The following is a 25350-nucleotide window of genomic DNA, read 5'->3' on the forward strand; positions in this document are numbered from 1 at the left end:
ACGTTAAAAACTTTCCCGCCCATAACAATTCAAGGTTGAAACTGGTCATTCATTCCAATAGATGATATCACGTGGTGCCGACAATAAAGCTGAAATTAAATAAAATATAAATAACAGGAGACGGATATACAAAATGACGCAATAAATTCTACTTGGCGCATTGACCCTTAGAAAAACAAATTCGCTGGCAGCATTGTCTGTAGCATGCATTGGTCCGCCCCTTTTATTGTGTCGCCAACATGTAGTCACGTGACGGGGTATATCCCCTTATTTGTAAAAACCACCGTACCTACGTATAAACTCCCTCCGCTGAAATAGTCCTCGTAAAAGTAAAAAGATGGTTTTCTTGTAGAAATTTAGGAGATTGCTTTAATATATCACGAATTCTACTATATTCTGTTTGATTTCTAAGCTAGTAGTTTATAATAACCTTTTGTTTCTGTCTCAGTATAGAACTCACTCGGCGGAGTAATTCCGCATTTATAATGAGGCGATGATCATGTGACTGGGGTTCCCTTGATCAGTTGTCAACAACCTCCATTTTGCTGGCGATGTACCTGATATCCTAAGTTTATTCTACTGATTATTCAGATAACTGTGAGTTGGAAGGATATTCAATACTCGCCATGTCTCTTCGTTTTTGTGGGAACAGACAATTTAGGTATGCGGGCACGTAAATGACCAATACAGTTAACTAACGTGGTTCAGTGGAATTACCGCGCAGGAGAGTTTCAAGGTTTCATCATCGCACTGAAATAAGTCAGCTGCTTTGTCTGTATTTTATTTGTCTGCATCATCTTTACATGATTGTTTCACACTCCGAGGAGAACAGCACTGAGGGAAGTGCAAAACTGAAGCAGGCTGCGAAGACTAGTATGGATTACGTATTTACAGTGAGTTTCTAATACTTTTTAGTTTCATCATGTACGTCCATGGTTTCATTGACGCCACTGCGCGGTTGGCAGCCAGCTGATCGAACCGTAGAGCTTTTATTTTTAAGCTCCATGACTTATTCTCTTCATAATGTTTAATAATTTATATTCATATTCTGTCGGATGTACATTGTGATAATGTGTAAGTAGTTTAGACAAATGACTGAGTGACCTACTTGTTATTTAATTTGTGCTACGAAGAACCTGTTGGTGTTTATCGGTATTGTGAACAGGATTATACCGGTTCCCTCAGATCAGGGAGCTGTAATATTTTGTGGATAAACTGGGAATATTAATTGTATGAATGTCGAACGATGGTACACACTGAAACAACTATTGCAGAAAAGCAAAAACATGTAATAGTAGTCCCACAAACATCTCAAACTCAGCTCCCTGCTCAGATCATGGAGCTAAAAAGAACAATTAGCGGTATCGTTGAGTTTGAGATGTTTGTGGGACTCCTATTACATGTTTTTGCTTTTCTGCAATAGTTGTTTCAGTGTGTAACATCGTTCGACATTCATACAATTAATATTCCCAGTTTATCCACAAAGTATTTATTTTAATACTAGTATATTATTTGAAGTTGGGCAAGGATAGCTTGTACAGGTTACAGGAAATAAAAAAGGCAATTCACGTTTTTACTGGAAATTAAATTAAAGTTCTATTCACAGTAGAAAATATTTTTTGACACTTTACAGATAAAGCAAATCCGATTTTACATTTTTATAATATATTTGATAATTTGCGTTTGGGAATCAAAATGGGAAATTGCGTGTTATGGAGAAATAACACATAAAATCTTCAGTCAGAGGCAGTCAGAGAGAGGCTTATCCCCTCAAGATTACGACGTATTTGACATTTCGCCAGGGCCCCGGATTAATTTTTCATAAAGATTTGCTTGACTAAACTGGATTTCAATTGACGGTTTCTTTGAGAGACCCAGACATAATCCTGCAACCGTATTTTTCCATGTTATTTAATGTACGACATCAGTATATAGCATATATATGCTTTCAGTGTCCACATTTCGGCGATGGCCATTACAAATTGATGCTTATGACACAGGACATGTTTCATTAAAAATAAAACTCGAACATAGATACAGCTATTGTCTCTTTAATTTTACAAAATTAGGAGCTGCACTTACCGGTACATGTAGATTAAGAATTTTTTTTGCGAAAATTGACAAGCACAAAATAAAAACAAAAAAATTGTATCCAAGCTACCGTTAGTTTTCCTCCAAGTCAACAGTCAAATAAAAACTATTCAGTTAGGTTGTCAATTTTCTGACACAATTCAAAGTCATTGTACTGTATGAATTATTCTCTGGAATAGCTGCAATGATGCTTATGATGCTTATAGTTAACTATGGTTATGTGCTGATTCCCAAGTGGATTTGTTCATGTGTCTGTTGTTATGCTGCCTGACCATGTGGTCTTAGTGTTTCATCCACAAATCCTGAGATTCCTTGAGGATATTCATTGCATTGATATCATGCATGTTCTCTTTTTCATTTCAGTCTCCATTATGCAAGTCTTTTTTAGCTGGTTCAGTTAGCGGCACCTGTTCCACAGTTATATTTCAACCTCTGGATTTATTGAAAACTAAACTACAAGCACCAATAAGCATTGGGCATCATGGCAATACAGGGATGGTTCAGACCTTCATCAAGGTTGTACGCAATGAGAGAATAGCTGGATTATGGCGGGGCATGGTTCCAGTGAGTAGACATGGAAGGTTTTTAAAAATTCATCAGAAACAAACTTTTGAATATTTTCTGAAAAATTTGCCATTGTTAAACATTGTCATGTTCAGGCAGACGGGCAATTTTGCTTGCGAGATAGAGAGGCAGCTTTTCGTTTTATTTTCATTCCCTGAACACTTCTTCTCTTTTAAATTCCATGTTCCTCTTTACCAGATAATCCTATAAGTATAAATATCTGTTCCATTATTTCTATAATTTGGATGCTTTTGGTTCATATTTAGTCTTATTTTTTTCAGTCGATAACTCGATGTGTGCCAGGTGTTGGGATGTATTTTTGCACACTTCAGTGGATGAAAAATGCAACCGGGTGAGTTTAATTTCCACTTTGATTATACATAGAATATGCAAAATGAGAAAGTACACTGTTAATTATTGCTGCCAGAGAGTTTGTAGCCTGACACAGTTCTCACCAACAGACTCGCATACAAAAATAGAATACTTCAGATTGTGTTGGCAGATCACAGTGATAACACTGTATCCTCTATTTTAAGAAGTAAATGAATATTCATGATATCCAAAACAGCTCAGCGAATCACTGATTAGAGCATTTGAAGTGTGATACCCATGCTGTAAATAGATTTTAGATAGCTAAAGTAAATAACATTTCCATCATGATGCATTTTATTCGGCTAGTAGCAAATCAATCAATTGTTTATTGTGTTTTTATATTGCTTAATTTCAAACTTTGTTTTCAGTAATGAAATGTTTTTATTTTTTATTTTTACAATATACTGTATTTTACCATTATATTCAAAAGGAATTTGGTCTGAATACCTTTAATATGGCAAATGAAAACAATCAACATAAACACAGTCATAACTTCATGTAAAATGTGTGGAGTGCTATATATAAAATTAAAATTATTACATGATCTGATTGTTTTCAGGTTTATTGAGCCATCACCTTTGCAGGCAGTGTGTTTAGGTGCAGCATCAAGATGTGTTTCGGGTCTCACCATGCTACCAGTAACTGTAGTTAAAACAAGATTTGAAGTGAGTCAGTGTTTTGTATGGGGAAAATGGGAAATCCACATTACAATATTATTTTATTATGATATACATAACATGCATATCTCCAGTGTTATGAATACAAGAAAATACATGTCACATTATTTGACGTCCATACTTGTTGTTGAGCACGCTACTTGAAAGTTGTCTGAAGCTTTCTGGTTCGTGAATTGTCCAAAACTATGGATTGTGGTGAATATATGCTAATGTTGTTATGTTCAAAATTATGATTCAGTTGTTTCACTTTCGAATAAAATTGACACCGAGGCGTGAGCGTGAGATATAGCTCTATCGTGTCAACAATATTGGGCATACAGGGCATGTGCAATGATACAATGTATTTTTAGATTCAGGATTATTTCGGACAGTGGAAATATGCATGTTCATATTAGCAGATATTCATAATTACTGCCAAAGTAGTATCAGTCCGACCGAGCCTATGGCTTGGGTCGATTAAAAACAAAATCTTTAGTGTCTGTTGATGTCAATTTAGGAGCAAATATCTTGTTACATACTTATCACATCTTTAGAGCTTCATTGTGGTAATGGGAGTATTATGTGAAATGTGTGGTTTTCTGAATATGCATGAACTCGTCAATGACAGGGAAATAGTCATTAATTCGGTGGATTTGTATTGAATTAAATTGAGACAGAAGCTAATTTTTGTGAATCTATATACATCAGAACACTATTGAAGTGTGTTAGAAAATGAAATTCAAACTCACAATCAATAGAGATCTAAAATGATCTTTAGCATTTTCAAACACATTGAAAGTTATTTTCCACAAAATGCAAATACAAAACATCAATTAATTCACGTGATAGTTAAAAGACCCCAAAATCTGTTGAATGATTGTAACCGTAATGATGATTTTTAACCTGTGATTCAGTGTGTCTTATACTAATTATTTTTTTTTCTTGCTTCACTAGAGTGGTCGATTTCATTATAGAGGAGTTATCCAGGCTTTAAAAAACATTTATTTACATGAAGGCGCAAAAGGTATGAATTCACTGATCCTGACCATTAGCGTGTACCTCATTGTTTAGTCCCCGTTCGGACGTAGTCCGAAAACGGGGACTTATGGTTTGCCCTGTGTGCGTCCGTCCGTCCGTGCGTCCGTGCATCCGTGCGTCCGTGCGTCCGTGATCACCTGTATCTCGAACATGCATGGACCGATTAAGTTCAAACTTCACTCATACATCACACATTATATGGGACATATGCACATGCATTTTTTTCATGATCCGATTAACGATAGCCGAATAGCGGCCATTTTAAGGCCGAAAATGCATCAAAATCGCACATTTTCACCATTCCGGACCCGGATCTCAGTTATGCATGGACAGATTTTGTTTAAATTTGGTACATACATTAAACATAATAGGACCTTGATGCACGTCTTTTTTTTTTTTTGGATCGGGTTCGAAATAGCCGACTGGCGGCCATTTTGTTTTAAAGAATTCAGTTCTGGATCTGTATCTGAGACATGCTTGGATTGATCGAGTTCAAACTTCACACACACAAGGTACATCATGTCACAAATATGTATGTGCATTTGTTTCATGATCTCATTAACGATAGCCAAATGGCGGCCGCTTTAAGGTCGAAAATGCATTGAAATCGCACATTTTCACCATTCCGGACCCGGATCTCAGTTATGCATGGACGGATTTCATTCAAATTTGGTACATACATTAAACATAATAGGACCTTGATGCACGTCATTTTTTTTTTCGGATCAAGTTCGAAATGGCCGACTGGCGGCCATTTTGTTTTAAAGAATTCAGTTCTGGATCCGTATCCGAGACATGTCTGGATTGATCAAGTTCAAACTTCACACACACAAGGTACATCATGTCACAAATATGTATGTGCATTTGTTTCATGATCTCATTAACGATAGCCAAATGGCGGCCACTTTAAGGCCGAAAATGCATTGAAATCGCACATTTTCACCATTCCGGACACGGATCTCAGTTATGCATGGATGGATTTCATTCAAATTTGGTACATACATTAAACATAATAGGACCTTGATGCACGTCATTTTTTTTTTCGGATCAAGTTCGAAATAGCCGACTGGCGGCCATTTTGTTTTAAAGAATTCAGTTCTGGATCCGTATCCGAGACATGCTTGGATTGATCGAGTTCAAACTTCACACACACAAGGTACATCATGTCACAAATATGTATGTGCATTTGTTTCATGATCTCATTAACGATAGCCAAATGGAGGCCGCTTTAAGGCCGAAAATGCATTGAAATCGCACATTTTCACCATTCCGGACCCGTATCTCAGTTATGCATGGATGGATTTTGTTCAAATTTGGTACATACATTAAACATAATAGGACCTTGATGCACGTCTTTTTTTTTTCGGATCAAGTTTGAAATGGCCGACTGGCGGCCATTTTGTTAAAGAATTCAGTTCTGGATCCGTATCCAAGACATGTCTGGATTGATCAAGTTCAAACTTCACACACACATGGTACATCATGTCACAAATAGATATGTGCCTTTGTTTCATTATCTGCTTAACAATAGCGAAATGATGGCCATTTTAAGGCCGAAAATGCATCAAAATCACGTATTTTCACAATTCCAGAACCGGATCTCAGTCATGCATGGATGGATTTTGTTCAGATTTAGCACAATGTGTTGTACATATGCAGGTGCATTTCGGTCATGATCTGCTTTGAATGTATATGTCACTCAAATATGAACGGAACGGGGACGTGTCATTGACAATGACTTGTTTCACTGGTTCTACACTAATCACTGGGTTTTAATTTCACAATTTTCACTAATAAGTAAAACCTGCTAAAAGTAAATCCATGTGAACATTTAAAATAACAATAGAACTCGCTGTTTCACTGGCAAATTGGCAAACTTAAAAAACCCAGTGAATACATGTACATGTATGCTCAAAATAGCGAAATTAAACGCAAGTGAATTTTACGTGGTTTTATGATCTCACTCAGTTGTTTGTAGATTTATATTGTCTAGTGTTATGAATAGTCACCAACCCCTTAACACTGTGCATGTATTTATATATATATATCCATTGTAACATTTGTTTTTATCTTCTCATATTGAGGGAATCTAGGAAAAAAAACAAACTTTCATATCTGTATTTCCATTTAATTTTTGCATCAATACTTTGTTGTCTGTCGTTTGTACTGAAGATAACAAGGTTACCTGATTTGCTCTATTAGTAGTACCTACGCTTACGTAAATGGCGGAGGTGTGTCTATGGTCAAACTAAGTATATTTGTTATAATCCATTGCAGGGCTTGAACTGGCTAAAACAGAGGCATTGAAGGCAATTGCTTTGATGCCCCATGAGTTTGCTTCGTTGCCTCTCAATATTCCATTTGTTATTCCTCTAAAGTTCAAACCTTGCCAGTGTACGATAAATGCAATTTTTGATCTATATAGAAGATGTGCTTCTAGTAGAGTAAATAATCGTATAATGATCGGTAATCATTTATTTGTTCATGCATCTGTTTCACCACAAGGTTACTCTAGTTGTTGATTGGTAGAGCAGCCAGGTTTATCCTTGAATCTAAAACACATCAATGATTTGCTGTAGTTGAAGTTACACCAAATATTTAAAGAGACGATGTGGATAAAAACAATAGTGTGATTTATCCAAAAATAACAAAAAAAGGTGTTTTTGCAGTAAATGTAGCAATATTCACAGTATGCATTTCAATGAGTGGAATCACTAGAGGCGCAGTGTGGTTTGAATTTACTGTATATAAAGTTCAAACCGGAGTACAAGTGCAATTTGCCTCAAAAAAATGTTTTAATTCATGATAAAATCAAAACAATTTACAATATCAAAAATCCTAATTATCCACATTGCCTCATTAAAATTTACATAATTTTATCATATAATACAAAGTATAGCATACAATTCAATTCAAAACAATACAGTGAATAAAAATGATTATTGTTTTAATTGCAGGTCTTTACTGTGGAGCTACTGCCACATTGCTTCGAGATGTGCCATTTTCTGGACTTTACCTCATGTTTTATACACAAACCAAAAAAGTTATCCCCACAGGTAAGATGTACGAACATATGGTTGCATATTTTCATTATCAGGTGTCCAACTAAACAGTTGTTTCTGTTTTTGAAGCCATCATGTTTCCTGGCTCAATTTTGTGGCACTATTCTTTAATATGATTTAATTTTATTTATCATTTAAAGTCTAATTATAACGACTTATAATATTATAAGCACTACCATCATTGCAATCTGTCGCCCACATTGATTTACCCCTATATTGAGTCTATGATGATTACACAAAATTGAATTGGTGGTACCATGAAAGGTACATGTAGTAGGGAAGGAAATGGGACGTTATTATTCTCTCTTCTTCCATGATCGTTTTTTCAGAGCTAAAAATCAGGAGTCAAACCTGGTTTGTTAAGTAAATAAGCGAAAGCGATAATGAATTGAAAAAAAAATGACAATGACGATAAGGCTTGAAACAAAAGAAATAAAAGATTTAAATCTGTATTATTAAAACTTCCTCTCTCCTCCCCTTACTGCATTCCATGTTGAGCTTCCTGGGTAGTGAATTTAAGGTTGCCTTGAGATTGTACTATGGCATTTTTGGATATCATTCTTTCTCTCATGTACACTTCACCTGTTGTTAATTTGTGCATATTATTTGAATGTTACACACATAATAATAATGTATTATGTGCATGAACTGATAATTTAATTTTTTTTCTGCTTACAGTCAGATTCAAATAATCACTATGCTGTAAATGTTATTTTTTTCTTTGAACAGATAATGTTCCCAACAGTGCAATTCCAATAGTTCATTTTGGGTGCGGTGTGTTTGCTGGTATTTTAGCATCTGCTGTTACCCAGCCATTTGATGTGATCAAAACTCACATGCAACTTTATCCAGATAAATACAGAAGTGTTGTTCATGCCACGCTGTCTGTAATTAAGGTGAGCGAGACAAAAAGTTACGATAGTTGAGTTGGGCTTTTCTTTCTGAGCCCTAAACTATAAAACATATCTGTGTAGACACACAAGCTATCAAACTGAAATATGTTTGTACTATATATTGTATACTTTATTTTTGTCTGCAAATTAATTTTTTGGAACATGAATAATAAAGTTGATTTGCAGACTGTATTTAGGATTCAGAATTGACAATATTAAAATTGGAACACAGTGAAGGTCAATTTCTTCATCATTATCATCATTTTTTTCATGATTTGACCAAGATTATTAACCAATCAAATTCCAGAAGCAATGCGAAAGTGAAATCAATGTCGAAAAATGATCTGTTGGAATTGATTTTGTTGAAGAAACAGCATGATTTAAAAAAAACAACGGGTAATTAGCAATTTTTGAAAGGTAAACTAAATATGGATGGTTTTAAACAGGTCATCTTCGAAGCATAGTTTACGTACAGTTACCGCGGTCTACGCATTCACAACATTTTCATACTGTTTATCTCAATTTGATTACCAATAATTATGAGTTCAATGATTAAAGACTAAGTTTTATGAGTAGACAGTCAAATTTGGAGAATTTTGTAGGGGATGGATGACCCAAAAATAAAAATGTCCCAAGAGGGAGTGTTTAGTTGAGCATTTGCACTAAGTACGGTATGTACCAGTATATACAAAAAAATGTGTATGCGCTTACTTAAAATGAAATGTGGTCTATTAAATAGGTCATATGACCCAGCGTACAGTAAATGCTATTTTTAAAATCTTTGTCCTCAGAGATATGCTTCTAATAAAGCAAATATGGTAGTGATTATTTTTTATTGAGGCAAACAAATGTAAACAAAAATCCCAAAGCAGTTATGCCAGTGAAACAATCGCATAATGTTAATATGTACCTATCAGACAACAAATAAGTTAGGGGAAAACATTAAATGTTAATATAGACAAACAAATTTATAACTTTGCCAGATAGTATTGTTGTATCAAACATACTTGTCTGATATCCCAGGTCAGTGGATAAATTAAAGGTCATGTTCAAATTAGCTGTAGACCTGTTTATACAGTCAGATTGCATTGATATGTTAGGTCAGATTTTAAAAAATAACAGATGTATTCAATTTTCACATACACAATTGCCCCCATCCCCCTAGCCATAATATAGGTAGCGATTTTGCTTAATCTACTAATTGCTAATTCTGAATTCCTGGAATAAATCACCTGTATCCCTGTTAAAACCATTCTCTGCATATGGAAATTATTTTCAATGTTGAAAACATTGTTTTTACAGTATAACTCAGTTTGTATACGCGATATCTGCATGCTGCCATAGAATGGTTATAAGAACTCTCTACGTCATTTAAATTGTTTAAAACTTAAACACGTCACTCCCTCACAGTCCAAACTGAGAAAGCCTCATAAATGGTTGCATGCCAAAATATATAGTTTTGCCTGCACAGTTTCAACCCAATAATATTTACAAGTCAAATTCTTCAAGGTACTGTCTCAGGATACATACATATTGCTGTACAAGCAGTAAAATCCCTGTATTTTCTTCCCCTTTAAATTGGATGAGATTGATCTTAGTTTTCTCGGATAAGTCTGACCATGTTATGCTTACTACTTGTGCAGTTTAGTACATTTTCTATGTTTTTTTTTGACCATGCTGTTTTTGATGTATATAGGTTCATGGTGCAAAAGGCCTTTTACGTGGTATGTTACCAAGATGTCTGAGAAGGACACTTATGGCTGCTATGGTATGGACTGTTTATGAACAGGTGGGTTCATATTAATACATTTGTATTTTGTAAATATAGTAAAAGTCGTCTTTCATGGTGGTGAATGTAGTACATAAAAGCAAATGTACAAATATTTATCAGAAACTAAAACCAGACTTTATATTACCCCAGGTCCTGCAAAAGATGGCATTAAAATAAGTACCAGAAAAGGACCAAAAGCAGCTGATTGCAAGATGCAAAATGAACTGATATCCAGGAAAAAGACATGATCTACCAGTTTCATGAAGGAAAAGATGTATTTTACAATGTTATTCACAAGACATTACACAACTTATTATTTTATTGGTACTGTCTTTTTGAGGAAAAAACATGTCGGTGCTAAATAATTGTGTGGATTGTCGTATTGTGACAAATGCAACACAGATGATGCGTACAATGAAATAGGAGTGGAAATTACTGATGGATGGTGGAGTTGGAATATTTACCTACCTGTACCATACAATGGGATGTCAATATTAAGGAGAATTTCCCTGCAGTGTATACTATTATAATTATAGCTCTTCAAAATTCACCTCGATAAATATGTTTTTATGTACATTTTTGTTCATTTAATTTTTATTAACTGAAGAAAGTTTGTTTTAAAGTATTGGGACTAAATAGTTGATGTGTGCAACACTACGAGTAGTACTATAAATTATGACCATATCTGTAGTTCAAAAACTAGATACATGTATAGGTTTTTTTTTCTTCACTGTAAATACAAGTTTTGGGAGAATACTTTACCTAAAATGTGGAATAAAAAATGACTTGTCGTTATAAAAATACCGTTTTAGTGTGCCTTTCTAGATATCAAATGACACTGTGTTCTTGCATATTAATTACCAATATGGCTGCCATCAACAATAGACCTTAAAAGCCATTGGCTGCTGTCATTGTGTTCTTGCATATTAATTACCAATATGGCTGCCATCAACAATAGACCTTCGAACCCATTGACTGTCATAATCTGGTCAAGTGCACAAATGTCACATGACTTGCCCTTAAGTAGTGTTCCATTCTTTTACATCATTGCATTTAAAATTCTATGTACCATGGTTACAATGGAACAGTGGACTTAAAAATGGGAGGTTATGGAGCAATATTCTAGGGAAAAAAGCGACAGGCATTTACGTGTAAAGGTCAGATGCTTGACTCAAGTTTGGTACACAGAGGTTGAACCCCGGCAACTGTGCCACAACTTTAATGAGCAAGTATGCATGTTCCCACAACGTACCTTACTATCCTTTGGAATTGAAATGCAAGATAGGAAATTAGGGTTACACAGAAGGGAATTACATTTTCCTGCTTTACCAATGAATAGGTATATAATTTGCAGAATGGGGATAGTTTCAGTTTTCAGTGACTTGGAAGCAAGTTGACAGTGTTTTCATGTACAGAATCACTGAATATTTGGTATTCACGCCATAACAGTAGAGTTTTGGGTTCCCTACTATGTACGCAAAGGGGGGGGGGGTTGACATGGAATCACTTCCAGTCAGCTGAAATACAGTTTTACTTATACCTGCTTCAAAATTGGCAGCGTGCATTTTGACCTCGAACATCACCTTGAAACTTTTCCTAAGGTACATTAATACATTACTTTCATACATTAAAAAAATATGAACATATCCATTTGTACCCATGTAAAATATTTCTTGAGTTGGGGTGAGGGGTTTACTTGTATATATTCAACTTGCAAATAACTGATGATCACAGATGACGGGTTGTAAAATCAACCCCCCTTTCTGCCATCGTGTTCAGTAACATGGCAACCAGTGGAACACACTAAAAACTAGTATATTATACCACAGTGAGTTGCAAGTTGCCAGTTGGACTAACTAATCTGATCATGAAGTTGTCAGTGTACACTCCCTGCCTACCCATACAAACTTAAAGGCCCAATTCACTTGCCCCTGGTAAGTGTGAATTGGAGGTGTGGCTATGCTAATGAGTGTTGTTAATCACTTGCATAGCTTATGACGCATCCTGTTTCAGCGGTACAACATAACGTGACTTTGATTGACAGTAGTTAATTATTCAAGATTAGTAGCGCATCCCTTTCCCCGGTTCGTGTTTTTTATTTTTATTCGCCAAAATCTCAGCTTTTACACTATTTATCTTTTGTTATACATTGTAATTTTAATCCAGAAAGTAAATTTGTTGTGCGATTAGGCTTAACTGGAAGTGCTCCTTTAAGCACACATGCTTGATATACATGCTCAGCTAACAGAACGCACATTTATGTTGCACAAAAGGTGCATTGTCCTTAGTCTGGACTCCCAAGGATTTTTCCACAATTATTTTGATTGACAGAATATTATGTATGATGGTTTTATCACAAACACTGGGAGGCTAGTTTCATTCAAAACATGGGTAGATAACCCTTCTGTCAATGTTCCATTTAAGTACCGATAACAGGAAACGTCCATGAGGAAGGTGTTGACTCCATAAATTTTCTTACAGTTACAACAACCAACAGTTATTTAATTTGGACTCAAATCAAAACACTGATGCAAAAGTGAAATGATTTTTTATTTTTTTATTCGAATTGGTTAAGATACTTCTGTCAAAGCTCATTTAATCTGTCAAAGAGTTTTGATTTTAATTTATTGATAACAAAACTTCCTGGAATTTAACAATGTATAAATTTTTTTATATACAGGATTTCTGTGCAAGGCTAATATTTGTCATTTGAAGTTATATACTGTAAAGTCACAGAGATTTCACACAATAACAATAACTTGATGCAAAATCATTAATTGCTATTAACCACTGCCTTTCACATGTGTTAAATTAAAGTACAGTGTTATTGAATCATAAGAAAAAGCAATACATGTATTATTGGTATCTGTTCAAATTTCAGAAATGGATAATGACAGTTAATTTTTTATTATTTATGATCAGATCAGAAATCAATTAAGAACATTTATAATACATAATTAAATGAGTCTGTGTACCATAATAGTATGGCTATAAGGTAGTAAAACAAGCAGCCTATCGGCTGAGATAGCTCCGCTGTTAGCAATGCACATTTCAATTAAAGAAGTGAAGACATCATTAGAAAATGAACAATATGAATAGTATCAAAGCAATCGGACTTACAGTTTTTAACAAGAAGTCGAAAATATCACTTTTTACCAAAAATTACAAAAATATTCACCAAAATAAATTAATTAGAGAATTGAAGATATCATCACAAAACGAACAAATCTGAGAGAGGTCCACATGTAGTACCTATATATGTAATATCAAAGCAATCGGACTTACAGTTTTCAACAAGAAGTCGAAAATATCACTTTTTACCAAAAATGACAAAAATATTCACCAAAATTAGAGAATTGAAGATATCATCACAAAATGAACAAATCTGAGAGAGGTCCACATGTAGTACCTATATATGTAATATCAAAGCAATCGGACTTGCCGTTTTTTTTAAAGAAGTCAAAAATACCACTTTTTACCAAAAATGACAAAAATATTCACCAAAATTAGAGAATTGAAGATATCATCACGAAATAAACAAATCTGAGAGAGGTCCACATGTAGTACCTATATATGTAGTATCAAAGCAATTGGACTTGCGGTTTTTAACAAGAAGTCGAAAATATCACTTTTCACCAAAAAATGACAAAAATATTCACCAAAATTAGAGAATTAAAGATATCATTACAAAATGAACAAATCTGAGAGAGGTCCACATGTAGTACCTATATATGTAATATCAAAGCATTTGCACTTGCGGTTTTTAACAAGAAGTCGAAAATATCAGTTTTTACCAAAAATGACAAAAATATTCACCAAAATTAGAGAATTAAAGATATCATTACAAAATGAACAAATCTGAGAGAGGTCCACATGTAGTACCTATATATGTAATATCAAAGCAATTGCACTTGCAGTTTTTAACAAGAAGTCGAAAATATCAGTTTTTACCAAAAATGACAAAAATATTCACCAAAATTAGAGAATTAAAGATATCATTACAAAATGAACAAATCTGAGAGAGGTCCACATGTAGTACCTATATATGTAATATCAAAGCAATTGCACTTGCGGTTTTTAACAAGAAGTCGAAAATATCAGTTTTTACCAAAAATGACAAAAATATTCACCAAAATTAGAGAATTAAAGATATCATTACAAAATGAACAAATCTGAGAGAGGTCCACATGTAGTACCTATATATGTAATATCAAAGCAATTGCACTTGCAGTTTTTAACAAGAAGTCGAAAATATCAGTTTTTACCAAAAATGACAAAAATATTCACCAAAATTAGAGAATTAAAGATATCATTACAAAATGAACAAATCTGAGAGAGGTCCACATGTAGTACCTATATATGTAATATCAAAGCAATTGCACTTGCGGTTTTTAACAAGAAGTCGAAAATATCAGTTTTTACCAAAAATGACAAAAATATTCACCAAAATTAGAGAATTGAAGATATCATCACGAAATGAACAAATCTGAGAGAGGTCCACATGTAGTACCTATATATGTAGTATCAAAGCAATTGCACTTGCAGTTTTTAACAAGAAGTCGAAAATATCAGTTTTTACCAAAAATGACAAAAATATTCACCAAAATTAAAGAATTAAAGGTATCATTACAAAATTAACAAATCTGAGAGAGGTCCACATGTAGTACCTATAGATGTAATATCAAAGCAATTGCACTTGCGGTTTTTAACAAGAAGTCGAAAATATAGTTTTTACCAAAAATGACAAAAATATTCACCAAAATTAGAGAATTAAAGATATCAACATGAAATGAACAAACCTAAGAGAGGTCTACCCAAGGTACATATACACCAAGTATCAAAGCATTTAGGCTTGTAGTTTTCAAGAAGAAGTCGAAAAAGTAAAACATTGACACGGACGACGGACGACGGAGACGGACAATCACTCATATGATAAGCTCCGCTCGACAAAGTCGACAGCGGAGCTAAAAAAAAAGTTGCTTGACGGCCATATTGAAATGAATCATAAAAAATACCAGGATATCTGCAACGCAACACATACAGTTAAATTTTTCTGCAGTTGCAAATTCTCACATCAAACTGCAAAACAAAATGTTGTGCATTCAGTAACCTACAATCGACATAGGTACATGTATACCTGAAAAACGATTGATGATTTTTAGACAATTAAAAAGGTCCCAAAACCACATGGTTAAAATTTCATTGAAACCCAAAACAAATGCGCGATTTTCCATGCACTGCAAGATCTCATATAATGTGTGAATGACGTGGTTCAAACGTCTGCCACAAAAATCAAATGATTTGATTTTGAACTTGAATTCCTTTTTTTTGTCCTGTTTTTACATTCCATTTCATACATAACTTGACATGGGATATTGCACTGAACAGAAATGGTCTGTTGCCATGCACATGCAAACTATTGTCTTGTTTTATGTGTTGAACATCTTGAAAAATAAAATAAAATCTAGTATTAAGTACTGTGTGGTAACAAATTATGGCAATTAACTTAAAAACAAATATTAAGATTGGAAGCACTTGTGATAAATAATAACATATTAGCCACCACTATTCCATGCTATTTAGTTTCATCTGCCACCTGCTCCTCTAACTTCCAGTGGTTCCGCTTCCAAGCCATGGCTAGTGGACGGAAAATCTGAAACGGAAATTAAAAATCATAATCATTTTCCAATTGGTAAATTCTATCCAACGCAGAGCAAGGGATGTTGGGGCATCACTTTACACTATGCATGTTTTACCCATACTGCATTGCTTTCAAGGACAAAATAGTGACAAGCTATGTAGTGAAGGGAAGCCATGAGGCACTAAATAGGAGGATTTGAGCAACACTGAAGCAGCAATCCAAATTCAAGACCAGCCAATTGTGATGGTGTTTGTGGCCAACGAAATGTGTGGGTTATGTCAATTTCTGCAGCCTGTTTTAATTCGGATAACAGCGCAATGCACAGTGATAAATTATGCAATTCTTGTAATGCGACCCATTGCGAAGCATGTGCAGCACAACTATGGCCCTTTAACAAATCGTAGAACTATTTTTTGCTTAGAAAAAAGGAACAAAATCAGGTCACACTGAGGGCTATCCTAGTCATAATAGAGCAGGTCTATTTTAAATGACACAGTCAACATGTTTGATATGGGTCCCATGCAAAATACACATACAATGTGTCCAAAATACATTGTTTTTCGACAATAAATTTTCCGTTTACTACGAGATCCCACGTTACGCTTGAAATCAAACGTGAAAACATCGCCTTAGATTTGATAAACAGAAATAAAGTATATTGGGGATATTTCCACACGTAATAATAATAACAACATTTGACGATGGTCAATTTTGATAAGTAAAGGCATTTCAATGCCACACGATCCTCTGAAAGATCGAGATTTTGACAATGAGCTATAAAAAAGTTCAAGTTCAAAATTAAATCATTTGATTGCACCTTTCTCACAATATATGAAATCTTGCATCACCTATTCAAAAGCATACGACATATCTAGTGTTTTAAATACATTTGCACTGAACCCACTTTAAAACCCCAACCCCTTTATCACCCCAAAAGTCAACTTTTGTCACAATTTACAAAATAAAATAATTTTTTTCCAAAATTTTGATCTTGATCTGTAACCAATACAAAATTATGTCATTTTGATCTAAAATCATCAAACAAATGATAGAAAAATACATAAAAATTAAATAAAATATTTCACAAATATTTTGGCGGGAAAAAAATATGACATTCAAAAGGTTAAGCCTTCAATACTAATTTATCTCACCTAGATCTCTTTCAGCAGCTAACTGTGAAGTTCTAAATCTACTCGGTGACGGCTGTCTTCTATGTGTACTGCTCCTAGCGCTAGCTTTATCTTTCTTATTTTGGTTTAAAAAATGAGCAATAATTCCGTACAACAGAGGTCTAGAACAAAAAAGGATATATCAAATTATTTAATACATTTGTCCATAAAAAGTGTGGTAAAAAGTTTCATGAGAGTGTTAAAATGTGTTAAAATGTCTTGCTTATTTGGAAATGTATGTCAGATATTTCATCAGATGCATCATCAATGTAGCACATGACAGGAATAGAATCGCATACAATGTTCACTGAATGCAAACAATCACACTTGCACAAATCACATAAAACAGGGATTGCGTTAACCCCATATTTTGCTTCCCTGACTCCAATTATTAAAGAGGGACCCAGTTTTTCAGACAAACTGGGGTCAAATCTCTAATAGGGTTATCCAGAATAGAGTTTCTATTTCATAAAATTGGGACTCGTCTTGCCGAGACACTATCGCAAACCCTGATAAAATGCTTTTTGTTTCTTTTCACAAAATGAAGACTACAAGCAGAAAAAGAATTATATCACATTGGTTTTTGCTACACGTTGTGATGCGTTGTATCGATGCTGTATTTTCACTCGTTTGGCTTATAAAATGTGGCTGCAGGTTACACTGCATTACTCATGAAAAATAACTGTCCCATTATAGATAATCATGTTAAATCAGTAGTTTATGTTATTTGCCAACAAATGTTTTTTACTAGGTCCTCCATAACAAGCGTTACTTAAAAAATATTTAATCTAGTAAACATTATTGACTGCAATCAGATCACTAAATGAAATCAAAATAAAGAATTTATTTCTGGAATTGTGGGTAATTTGCAATGTGCTTCTCCATAATGGATTCATTACGATAGTGCTCATTTGACGTACTGTAGCACTCAACTACAACAGATGTCATTGTTGAGATGAAATGTTGATTGCTATTTGTAACATGTTGGACCAGAATTCTGATATAAAAAGAATGTGATAGTTGAGTTTCTTTTAAAAAAAAATGAATTGAAAAGTTAGAACAATAAAGTAACGCACGTTTACTTACACTGATGCTGTATCTCGGTCTGCTGTTATGTTGAGTTCATTTGTCAAGAACTGCCTGTCTAATGGTGTGGTTGGCTGCCCTGATTCTGAAACCATGGAAACAACACACTTTGCTATTACTATAATTTATTAAGCACTGATTATGCTAATAAAACAATGACAGCAAGCACCTATACTATCTATCTATGATACGCATGTTTCACTAGATTTTTTTTTTAAAATTATTCCCATAACTTGCCTTAGAAGAGCTTCCCAGCCATTTTCAAAAGGCCAGGCCTGATAATACTTTTGCTAAATATACAATCTGATTAAAATCTGATGTAGGTAGAAGCTATCGTACCTTTTTACGTTTGAAGATTTCTGTTGTTGAGTACTGATCATTGTGACGAAGACAAAAATCAAAATGATGATCAGAAGATATAGATTCAGTTTGAAACAAAAATAAATTTGATTAAAAGTTGTCCACTCTCCTTCGGGTTACCCATTAATGAGGTTTACAATTTATGTATAATTGTTTAAAGAACATTTATAAACTCAAAATTGCAGTTGAAATCCATTCGACCAATCAACAACTGTTAATTTGACATAAGAGCATCATTCAATCAGCAATCAAGTTTTGTGCAAAGAAGACGGTTTCTAAACAGCCAAGCATAACCACTCGTTTGAAATTGTATCTACATTTATATATATATTCACTACTTAAAATCTATAGTTAACATCCATGGGTTATCAGAAATGAGTGTAAAACATTGAATATATACTATTTTAATTTTTATTACTATTATTTTTATACTATTATTTACCAAATCTAATATCGCAAGTTTGGAAAGCAGACTGTACTCAGGTAACATTTAATAAAAAAATCACTTTCATGAAGGCATGACAGTTTTTATGTAAAATATTTACAAATGTTTTATAAATTCCAAAAGACAGTTGAAAATTATTTGACCAATCACAGCATGTTTCTAACAAATGCATGTCAGCAAATCGGGCAATGATTTTATGAAATCTGCAAAGACACATGAGTACTGTTAAAATCCTATTATAAACCACATACCTAATAGTAACCGCACCCCCGATTTCGGCTTCAGTGTTAAAGAGTTCTCAACAAAAATTGGAAACATGAAAAGTACCTATTACTAACCGCACCCCCAATTCAACAAGACAGTGACTGACTTTGTTTCAACCAGCTGATACATTGTTCCTAATCCTATTCATTTGTTTCTTTATTGTTCAGTAGCGTTAGGATGTCAAACACACAGTGAAACTGCTGTTGTTCTTGCGACAACTTTTGTCAATACTCCTTATGAATACGTCCGCGTCGCAAATTTTCGACAATGAGCTGTTATCATCGAAAAACTGTTAAATGCTTTTTCAATGCTCAGTTTATCTTTCGAAAACAACTAATTTCTTGATTTAAAAAAAAGTCATGTCATTTTCCCATGGAAATCAAAGCCAAAAGATCGCACTACATTATCGGTAAATCTCTTCCAGGTTTCGTTCACCATGAAGTCGGTGACCTGTCATTAACATATTTAAATGAACCAAGGTAATTTGAACACGTGGGCAGCATTTTGATTGGTTAATTAGCGACTTGACCTATCTGGTCAAGTAACGTCTCATGTGCATTCAAACTACATGGTGGATGTCGCATCGATCGTTTACATGTGACCGAATTAATTCGCTTACGGTGAAACTAAATTGAATTTTACTTGCATTTGATAACAATTCAACGAATTTATTTTTCGTGCATTATTATAATCACTACTGAGTAATAATCAACAATTTCAACACTTCGAAAACAAGTAAGTTATTCACTTGTGAGCCGAAGCATGGCCGGATTGCGTTACCGTACCTACGGTACCATACTTTTTTAGCGCTTGATTTTATTTGAAACTCCTGTCAAAATATACTTTCCATTACGAAGAAAATTAAAAAAATAAATGCATATTACTGAATATATGAATATTTTTTTTTCATGTGAACAGTTATTTTGTGACGTGACGTTTATCACTCTTCCCTGACATCTAAATTGGAGTTACGCTTATATTCAAAAGATTATTCGGTGTATTGTTTTGTGCAAGTGATGTGGGGAAAAAATGACCACGCCCATTTAGTGATTGCAATATGTCCGTAATAGAAACCGCACCCCGAACTTGAGCTGTTGATCCCAATTTTTTATTTGATACATTGTAATATAAACCGCGGTTTATAATAGGATTTTAACGGTAATATAAATTCCCAAATGGCTTTATAGCCAATGATAGTCTGGTCCCCTTCCCCAATTTCAATGAGGGTGGTTAAAAAATTGGGGCAGGGGACTAGGCTAAGCCAATGAAAGAATATTTTCCAGCTTTGAATGAGTGTGAGGGTCTAACAGAGTAAATGTTTTATAAATATTTTGTAAATTTCCATAAAAAACATTCATGCCTTCATGAAATTTATTGTTATAAACACTAACCTGCAAGAAGAACTGACTCCGTATATTTGTATTTATTAAACTGTAAATATTCCCTGACTAGTTCATTTATCAGCATATTCTCATTACTCAGAGGTGGTCTGGGATCTGTCTGGTCATCCAAGGCATTGAAGACTTCAGCTCGTACCCTGGCCTGAATTTGACCAAGAACGCCACGATTCTCCAAAGTTTCCTTTAATACTACAAGAACAAAAGATGTCCATGAAAATATATATTAACAAGTCATTGAAAATGACACAGTTCCCGTTCAATTTTTGAAAGTTCTCCTTGTGCTCGTCATATTAAAGCGGAGGGGTTGTCACGAGCATGTCTTTGAAACTTGAGTTCCAAGTGGCGTATACAACAGATTGTTTATTTACATCAAAACATGTGTTCCATGTAGTAGTAATATGGCCAAAAATAAAAACAGCCGTTATTCGGCCATCTTTGATCTGATTATGAAACACACTGATATAAATGATGTATGTGCCAAATACGAATGAAAATGGTACATAAATTGTGGAAATATAGTAGTAAGGCCAAAAAGTCAGATGGCTGTCAATCGACCATCCTTGACCAGATTTTGAAACAAATTGTCATGGACATGCATCCTAACATGTATAAAGTACATGTATGTGCCAAATTTGAATGAAAACTGACAGAACACGTCCAAGATACCGCATAAAAAAACAAGCAGCCTGTCGGCTGAGATAGCTCCGCTGTTAGCAATGCACATTTCAATTAAAGAACAGAAGACATCATTAGAAAATGAACAATATGTATAGTATCGGACTTGCAGTTTTTAACAAGAAGTCGAAAATATCACTTTTTACCAAAAATGACAAAAATACTCACCAAAATTAGAGAATTGAAGATATCATCACGAAATGAACAAATCTGAGAAAGGTCCACATGTAGTACCTATATATATAATATCAAAGCAATCGGACTTACAGTTTTTAACAAGAAGTCGAAAATATCACTTTTTACCAAAAATGACAAAAATACTCACCAAAATTAGAGAATTGAAGATATCATCACGAAATGAACAAATCTGAGAAAGGTCCACATGTAGTACCTATATATATAATATCAAAGCAATCGGACTTACAGTTTTTAACAAGAAGTCGAAAATATCACTTTTTACCAAAAATGACAAAAAAATTCACCAAAATTAGAGAATTAAAGATATCATTAAAAAATGAACAAATCTGAGAGAGGTCCACATGTAGTACCTATATATGTAATATCAAAGCAATTGCACTTGCGGTTTTTAACAAGAAGTCGAAAATATCACTTTTTACCAAAAATGACAAAAATATTCACCAAAATTAGAGAATTGAAGATATCAACATGAAATGAACAAACCTAAGAGAGGTCTACCCAAGGTACATATACACCAAGTATCAAAGCATTCAGGCTTGTAGTTTTCAAGAAGAAGTCGAAAAAGTAAAACATTGACACGGACGACGACGACGGACGACGACGACGGACGCCGACGGACAATCACTCATATGATAAGCTCCGCTCGACAAAGTCGACAGCGGAGCTAAAAAAAGATGCCTGCAAGTCGACCATCTTTGATCCAATTGCGAAATAAATCGTCATGGACATGTATCCTAACATGTACCGTATTATCCCAGGCGCGCGCCCCTCCCTGGGCAAGCACCCATCCCCCTGTTTTCACAAAAGTTACATGTTGGGGACATCCTCGGTTAAACGCCCAGGGTGATTTTTAGCCAAGAACAACAATAAAGGGTCAACAATAAAGTTTTATTTGTCAAAAACGAACGCGTTTAATTTATTTAAATAGTGTGTTTGTTACGGTAGTTCTCTTTTTGGAGTGTGTGGTGGCCCGGAAAAGGGCCATTATGTTTGTGTTTTTACGTAAAAACTCATTGGAGCTTAACGACGTAAGATGAACCACGCAGCATGTGGCGCACACGTTCTGCTTTCTCTTCATTCACGATGAATCCAATATTGCAATAATCCATACCTTGGTGAGTGGTTTGAAGCACTTAGCTTTGGTTTCAAAACGTAGCACTTCGCTGACTGTAAATCCATAACGGGAGCTAGCACTTTTGAGACATCACGTCGTAAACTTGCTACTTTCTTTCCATCCTTCATCTGAGCTATGACATTACAGTCATGTGGATTATTTTTCTGTCGTTGACGAAAAAACATTTTGCCGACTCAAGTTTATTACGATAACCATAATGAGGCATGTTGACGATGGGAACTTGTTGCATCATAATTTTAACCATGGTGACTACGTGAAGGTGAATAGAAACTGTCAGATGTTCACCCTAACATTGTTATGCATTTACTGTGGAAATCATAGGAAACACAAATTTTCAAACTTCCCATGCACGTGGCGTAACTTGTGTAACTATGTGTGGGTACGTGAATAAATCATGTTAATGAGGTCGACCAGAGTTTATTTTCAGTCTGTTTTTTATGTATCGCCATTTGGATATGTTTATGTATTCACAATAGTTTGTAAACATTTCACATCAGTAATAAAAGGTTTATTTGTTTCATAAACCTGTCTGCTATTCTTCAGTAATTAGAATGCGATGTATCAATACGTGCATGAACAAAATTATGCTAATGAGGTCATCGCAAGCGGTAATAAATCATCGGTAGTTTTTCCCGGCCGTTTCGACTTGCACTGATCATGGTTACTAAAAAAATAACCGTGCATTGATTACAATACTTACCATACTTTGTAGCCAATTTCAGTGAGTAATACAACTTCATTTGCTGACATAAAACAAGTTTTATTCTTGAAATTCGACCCTGTGTCTTAGTGTTCCAGCAGTTCTTGACCGAGTGCTCACGTTTATTGAAACCTCGCATAAATCAAGAAATAAGTATGTGTACAAAGTGTACGAAAGCATTCCTTTGTTTGACCTTATCATACGATGGAGTGGTCCTCGGGTAAGCGCCCACCCCCAATTTTTCCCGATTTTGTATGTTCAGGCCCCTGGGTGCGTGCCCGGGGTAATACGGTATAATCTATGTACCAAGTTTGAATGACAACTGACAAAGCATGTCCAAAATACAACATTTAAAAAAACCAATATGGCTGTCTGTCGGCCATTTTGATTCGAATCACTGCATGTGCATATGTCCCACATAAGGTACTAGGCACATGCAAAGAATGAACGGAATTGGTCCACAGGATTCTGAAATATGACCCTGGGCAGACTGACGCACGGACGACGGACACATGGACGGACAGACTCAGGAACTCACGGACGGTTGGGGGCATGTATCCTAACATGTATGATCTATGTACCAAATTTGAATGAAAACTGACAAAGCATGTCCAAAATACGACATTTTCAAAAACAAGATGGCTGCCAGTCGGCCATCTTTGATCCAATTGTGAAATAAATCGTCATGGACATGTATCCTAATATGTATAATCTGTGTACCAAGTTTGAATGAAAACTGACAAAGCATGTCCAAAATACAACATTTTCAAAACGCAAGATGACTGCCAGTCGGCCATTTTGAATCGATTCGCTAAACCACTGCATGTGCATATGTCCCACATAAAGTACTAGGCACATGCAAAGAATGAACGGAATCGGTCCAAGGGATTCTGAGATATGACTCCGGACGGACGCACGGACGGAGACCGAATTATAAGTCCCCGTTTTCGGACTTCGTCTGAGCGGGGACTAAAAATTGACAGTTTATTTGCATACAACCGCTCACTCCCAGTGCAAGCCATCAACACACAAGTAAATACAACTGGACATGGGACTTTGAACCACAGTCAGTGTTACCCTGATATCTCCAGAGACAGTTGTGTCTAATAAATAATTAAGCTAATGATCTTCTAATCATAGGGATTTATTTTTTATTTTTACTATGTTTCAATCACATTCCTTCAACTATTGTTTTGTATACAAGTCCTTCAGATCCATAGAACGTTTGCCTGTAATCTTTCCAGACAATCCTATTTCATAACGAAGACACTGTGCGGAAAAGGCCTGCAATACAGTCCCTGGTGAAATACTAGTACCAAGGAGATATACAGCTGTAAGTGTTAATGTGAAACAATTTCCCACTCTAAATGAAATTTGTGGTACTGTCAACTCGGTCTATAGTAAATTGTCACCTGAATGCACTAGAGCAAAGCATATACACTACGCGTTTATGAGCGAAGGGTCGATATAGTACGATATTAGTTTTTTTTAAATATCTTTCCGTTACACCATTGTACACAAATATCTAGTAAACGTCTGATGTGTTTTAACACGTCTATTTAAAGTCGGGCAAGAAAGACGCCACTTTAAATTGTCACCCAAATTGGTGATCGGTTGCGACGTTTCACAGCGATAGTGGTAACACTACATTACAAAGGGGTGGCTTGCGGCATCTGAAGGCTTATATCGATGTGATCATGCTAAAAGATAATAAAAACAGTGAAATATTTACCTGACTTCAACTCTTGAATCGTCGCCATTCTAAAATCCGTGTTTTGAATTCTGTGCAAACTCTGGTTTTCTGACGTTGGCGGCGCACAGGTAAGATGT

The 25350-nt window shown here is 34.9% G+C and overlaps 2 protein-coding genes across 2 annotated transcripts; one reads left to right on the forward strand and one right to left on the reverse strand.

Annotated features, from left to right (window-relative positions):
* The first annotated feature begins 506 nt into the window (after positions 1 to 506).
* Positions 507 to 11248, forward strand: LOC100368467 (mitochondrial glycine transporter B-like). The gene is made up of 9 exons (XM_002733207.2): positions 507 to 893; positions 2455 to 2655; positions 2937 to 3007; positions 3587 to 3692; positions 4638 to 4707; positions 7679 to 7777; positions 8513 to 8679; positions 10373 to 10465; positions 10598 to 11248. Exons 1-9 carry the CDS (start codon positions 804 to 806, stop codon positions 10622 to 10624), a joined length of 924 nt encoding a protein of 307 aa, XP_002733253.1. The 5' UTR covers positions 507 to 803; the 3' UTR covers positions 10625 to 11248.
* Positions 11249 to 15942: 4694 nt separating this feature from the next.
* LOC100373709 (centrosomal protein 20-like) lies at positions 15943 to 25329 on the reverse strand. Its single transcript, XM_002733241.4, has 5 exons — positions 25253 to 25329; positions 20804 to 21001; positions 18344 to 18428; positions 17240 to 17379; positions 15943 to 16100 (listed from the first exon to the last, which is right to left on the reverse strand). Exons 1-5 carry the CDS (start codon positions 25278 to 25280, stop codon positions 16033 to 16035), a joined length of 519 nt encoding a protein of 172 aa, XP_002733287.1. The 5' UTR covers positions 25281 to 25329; the 3' UTR covers positions 15943 to 16032.
* Between the last annotated feature and the right edge of the window lie 21 nt (positions 25330 to 25350).

The sequence above is a fragment of the Saccoglossus kowalevskii genome, chromosome 8 (assembly GCF_978046115.1).
Source record: "Saccoglossus kowalevskii chromosome 8, keSacKowa6.1, whole genome shotgun sequence".
Taxonomy (NCBI): domain Eukaryota; kingdom Metazoa; phylum Hemichordata; class Enteropneusta; family Harrimaniidae; genus Saccoglossus; species Saccoglossus kowalevskii.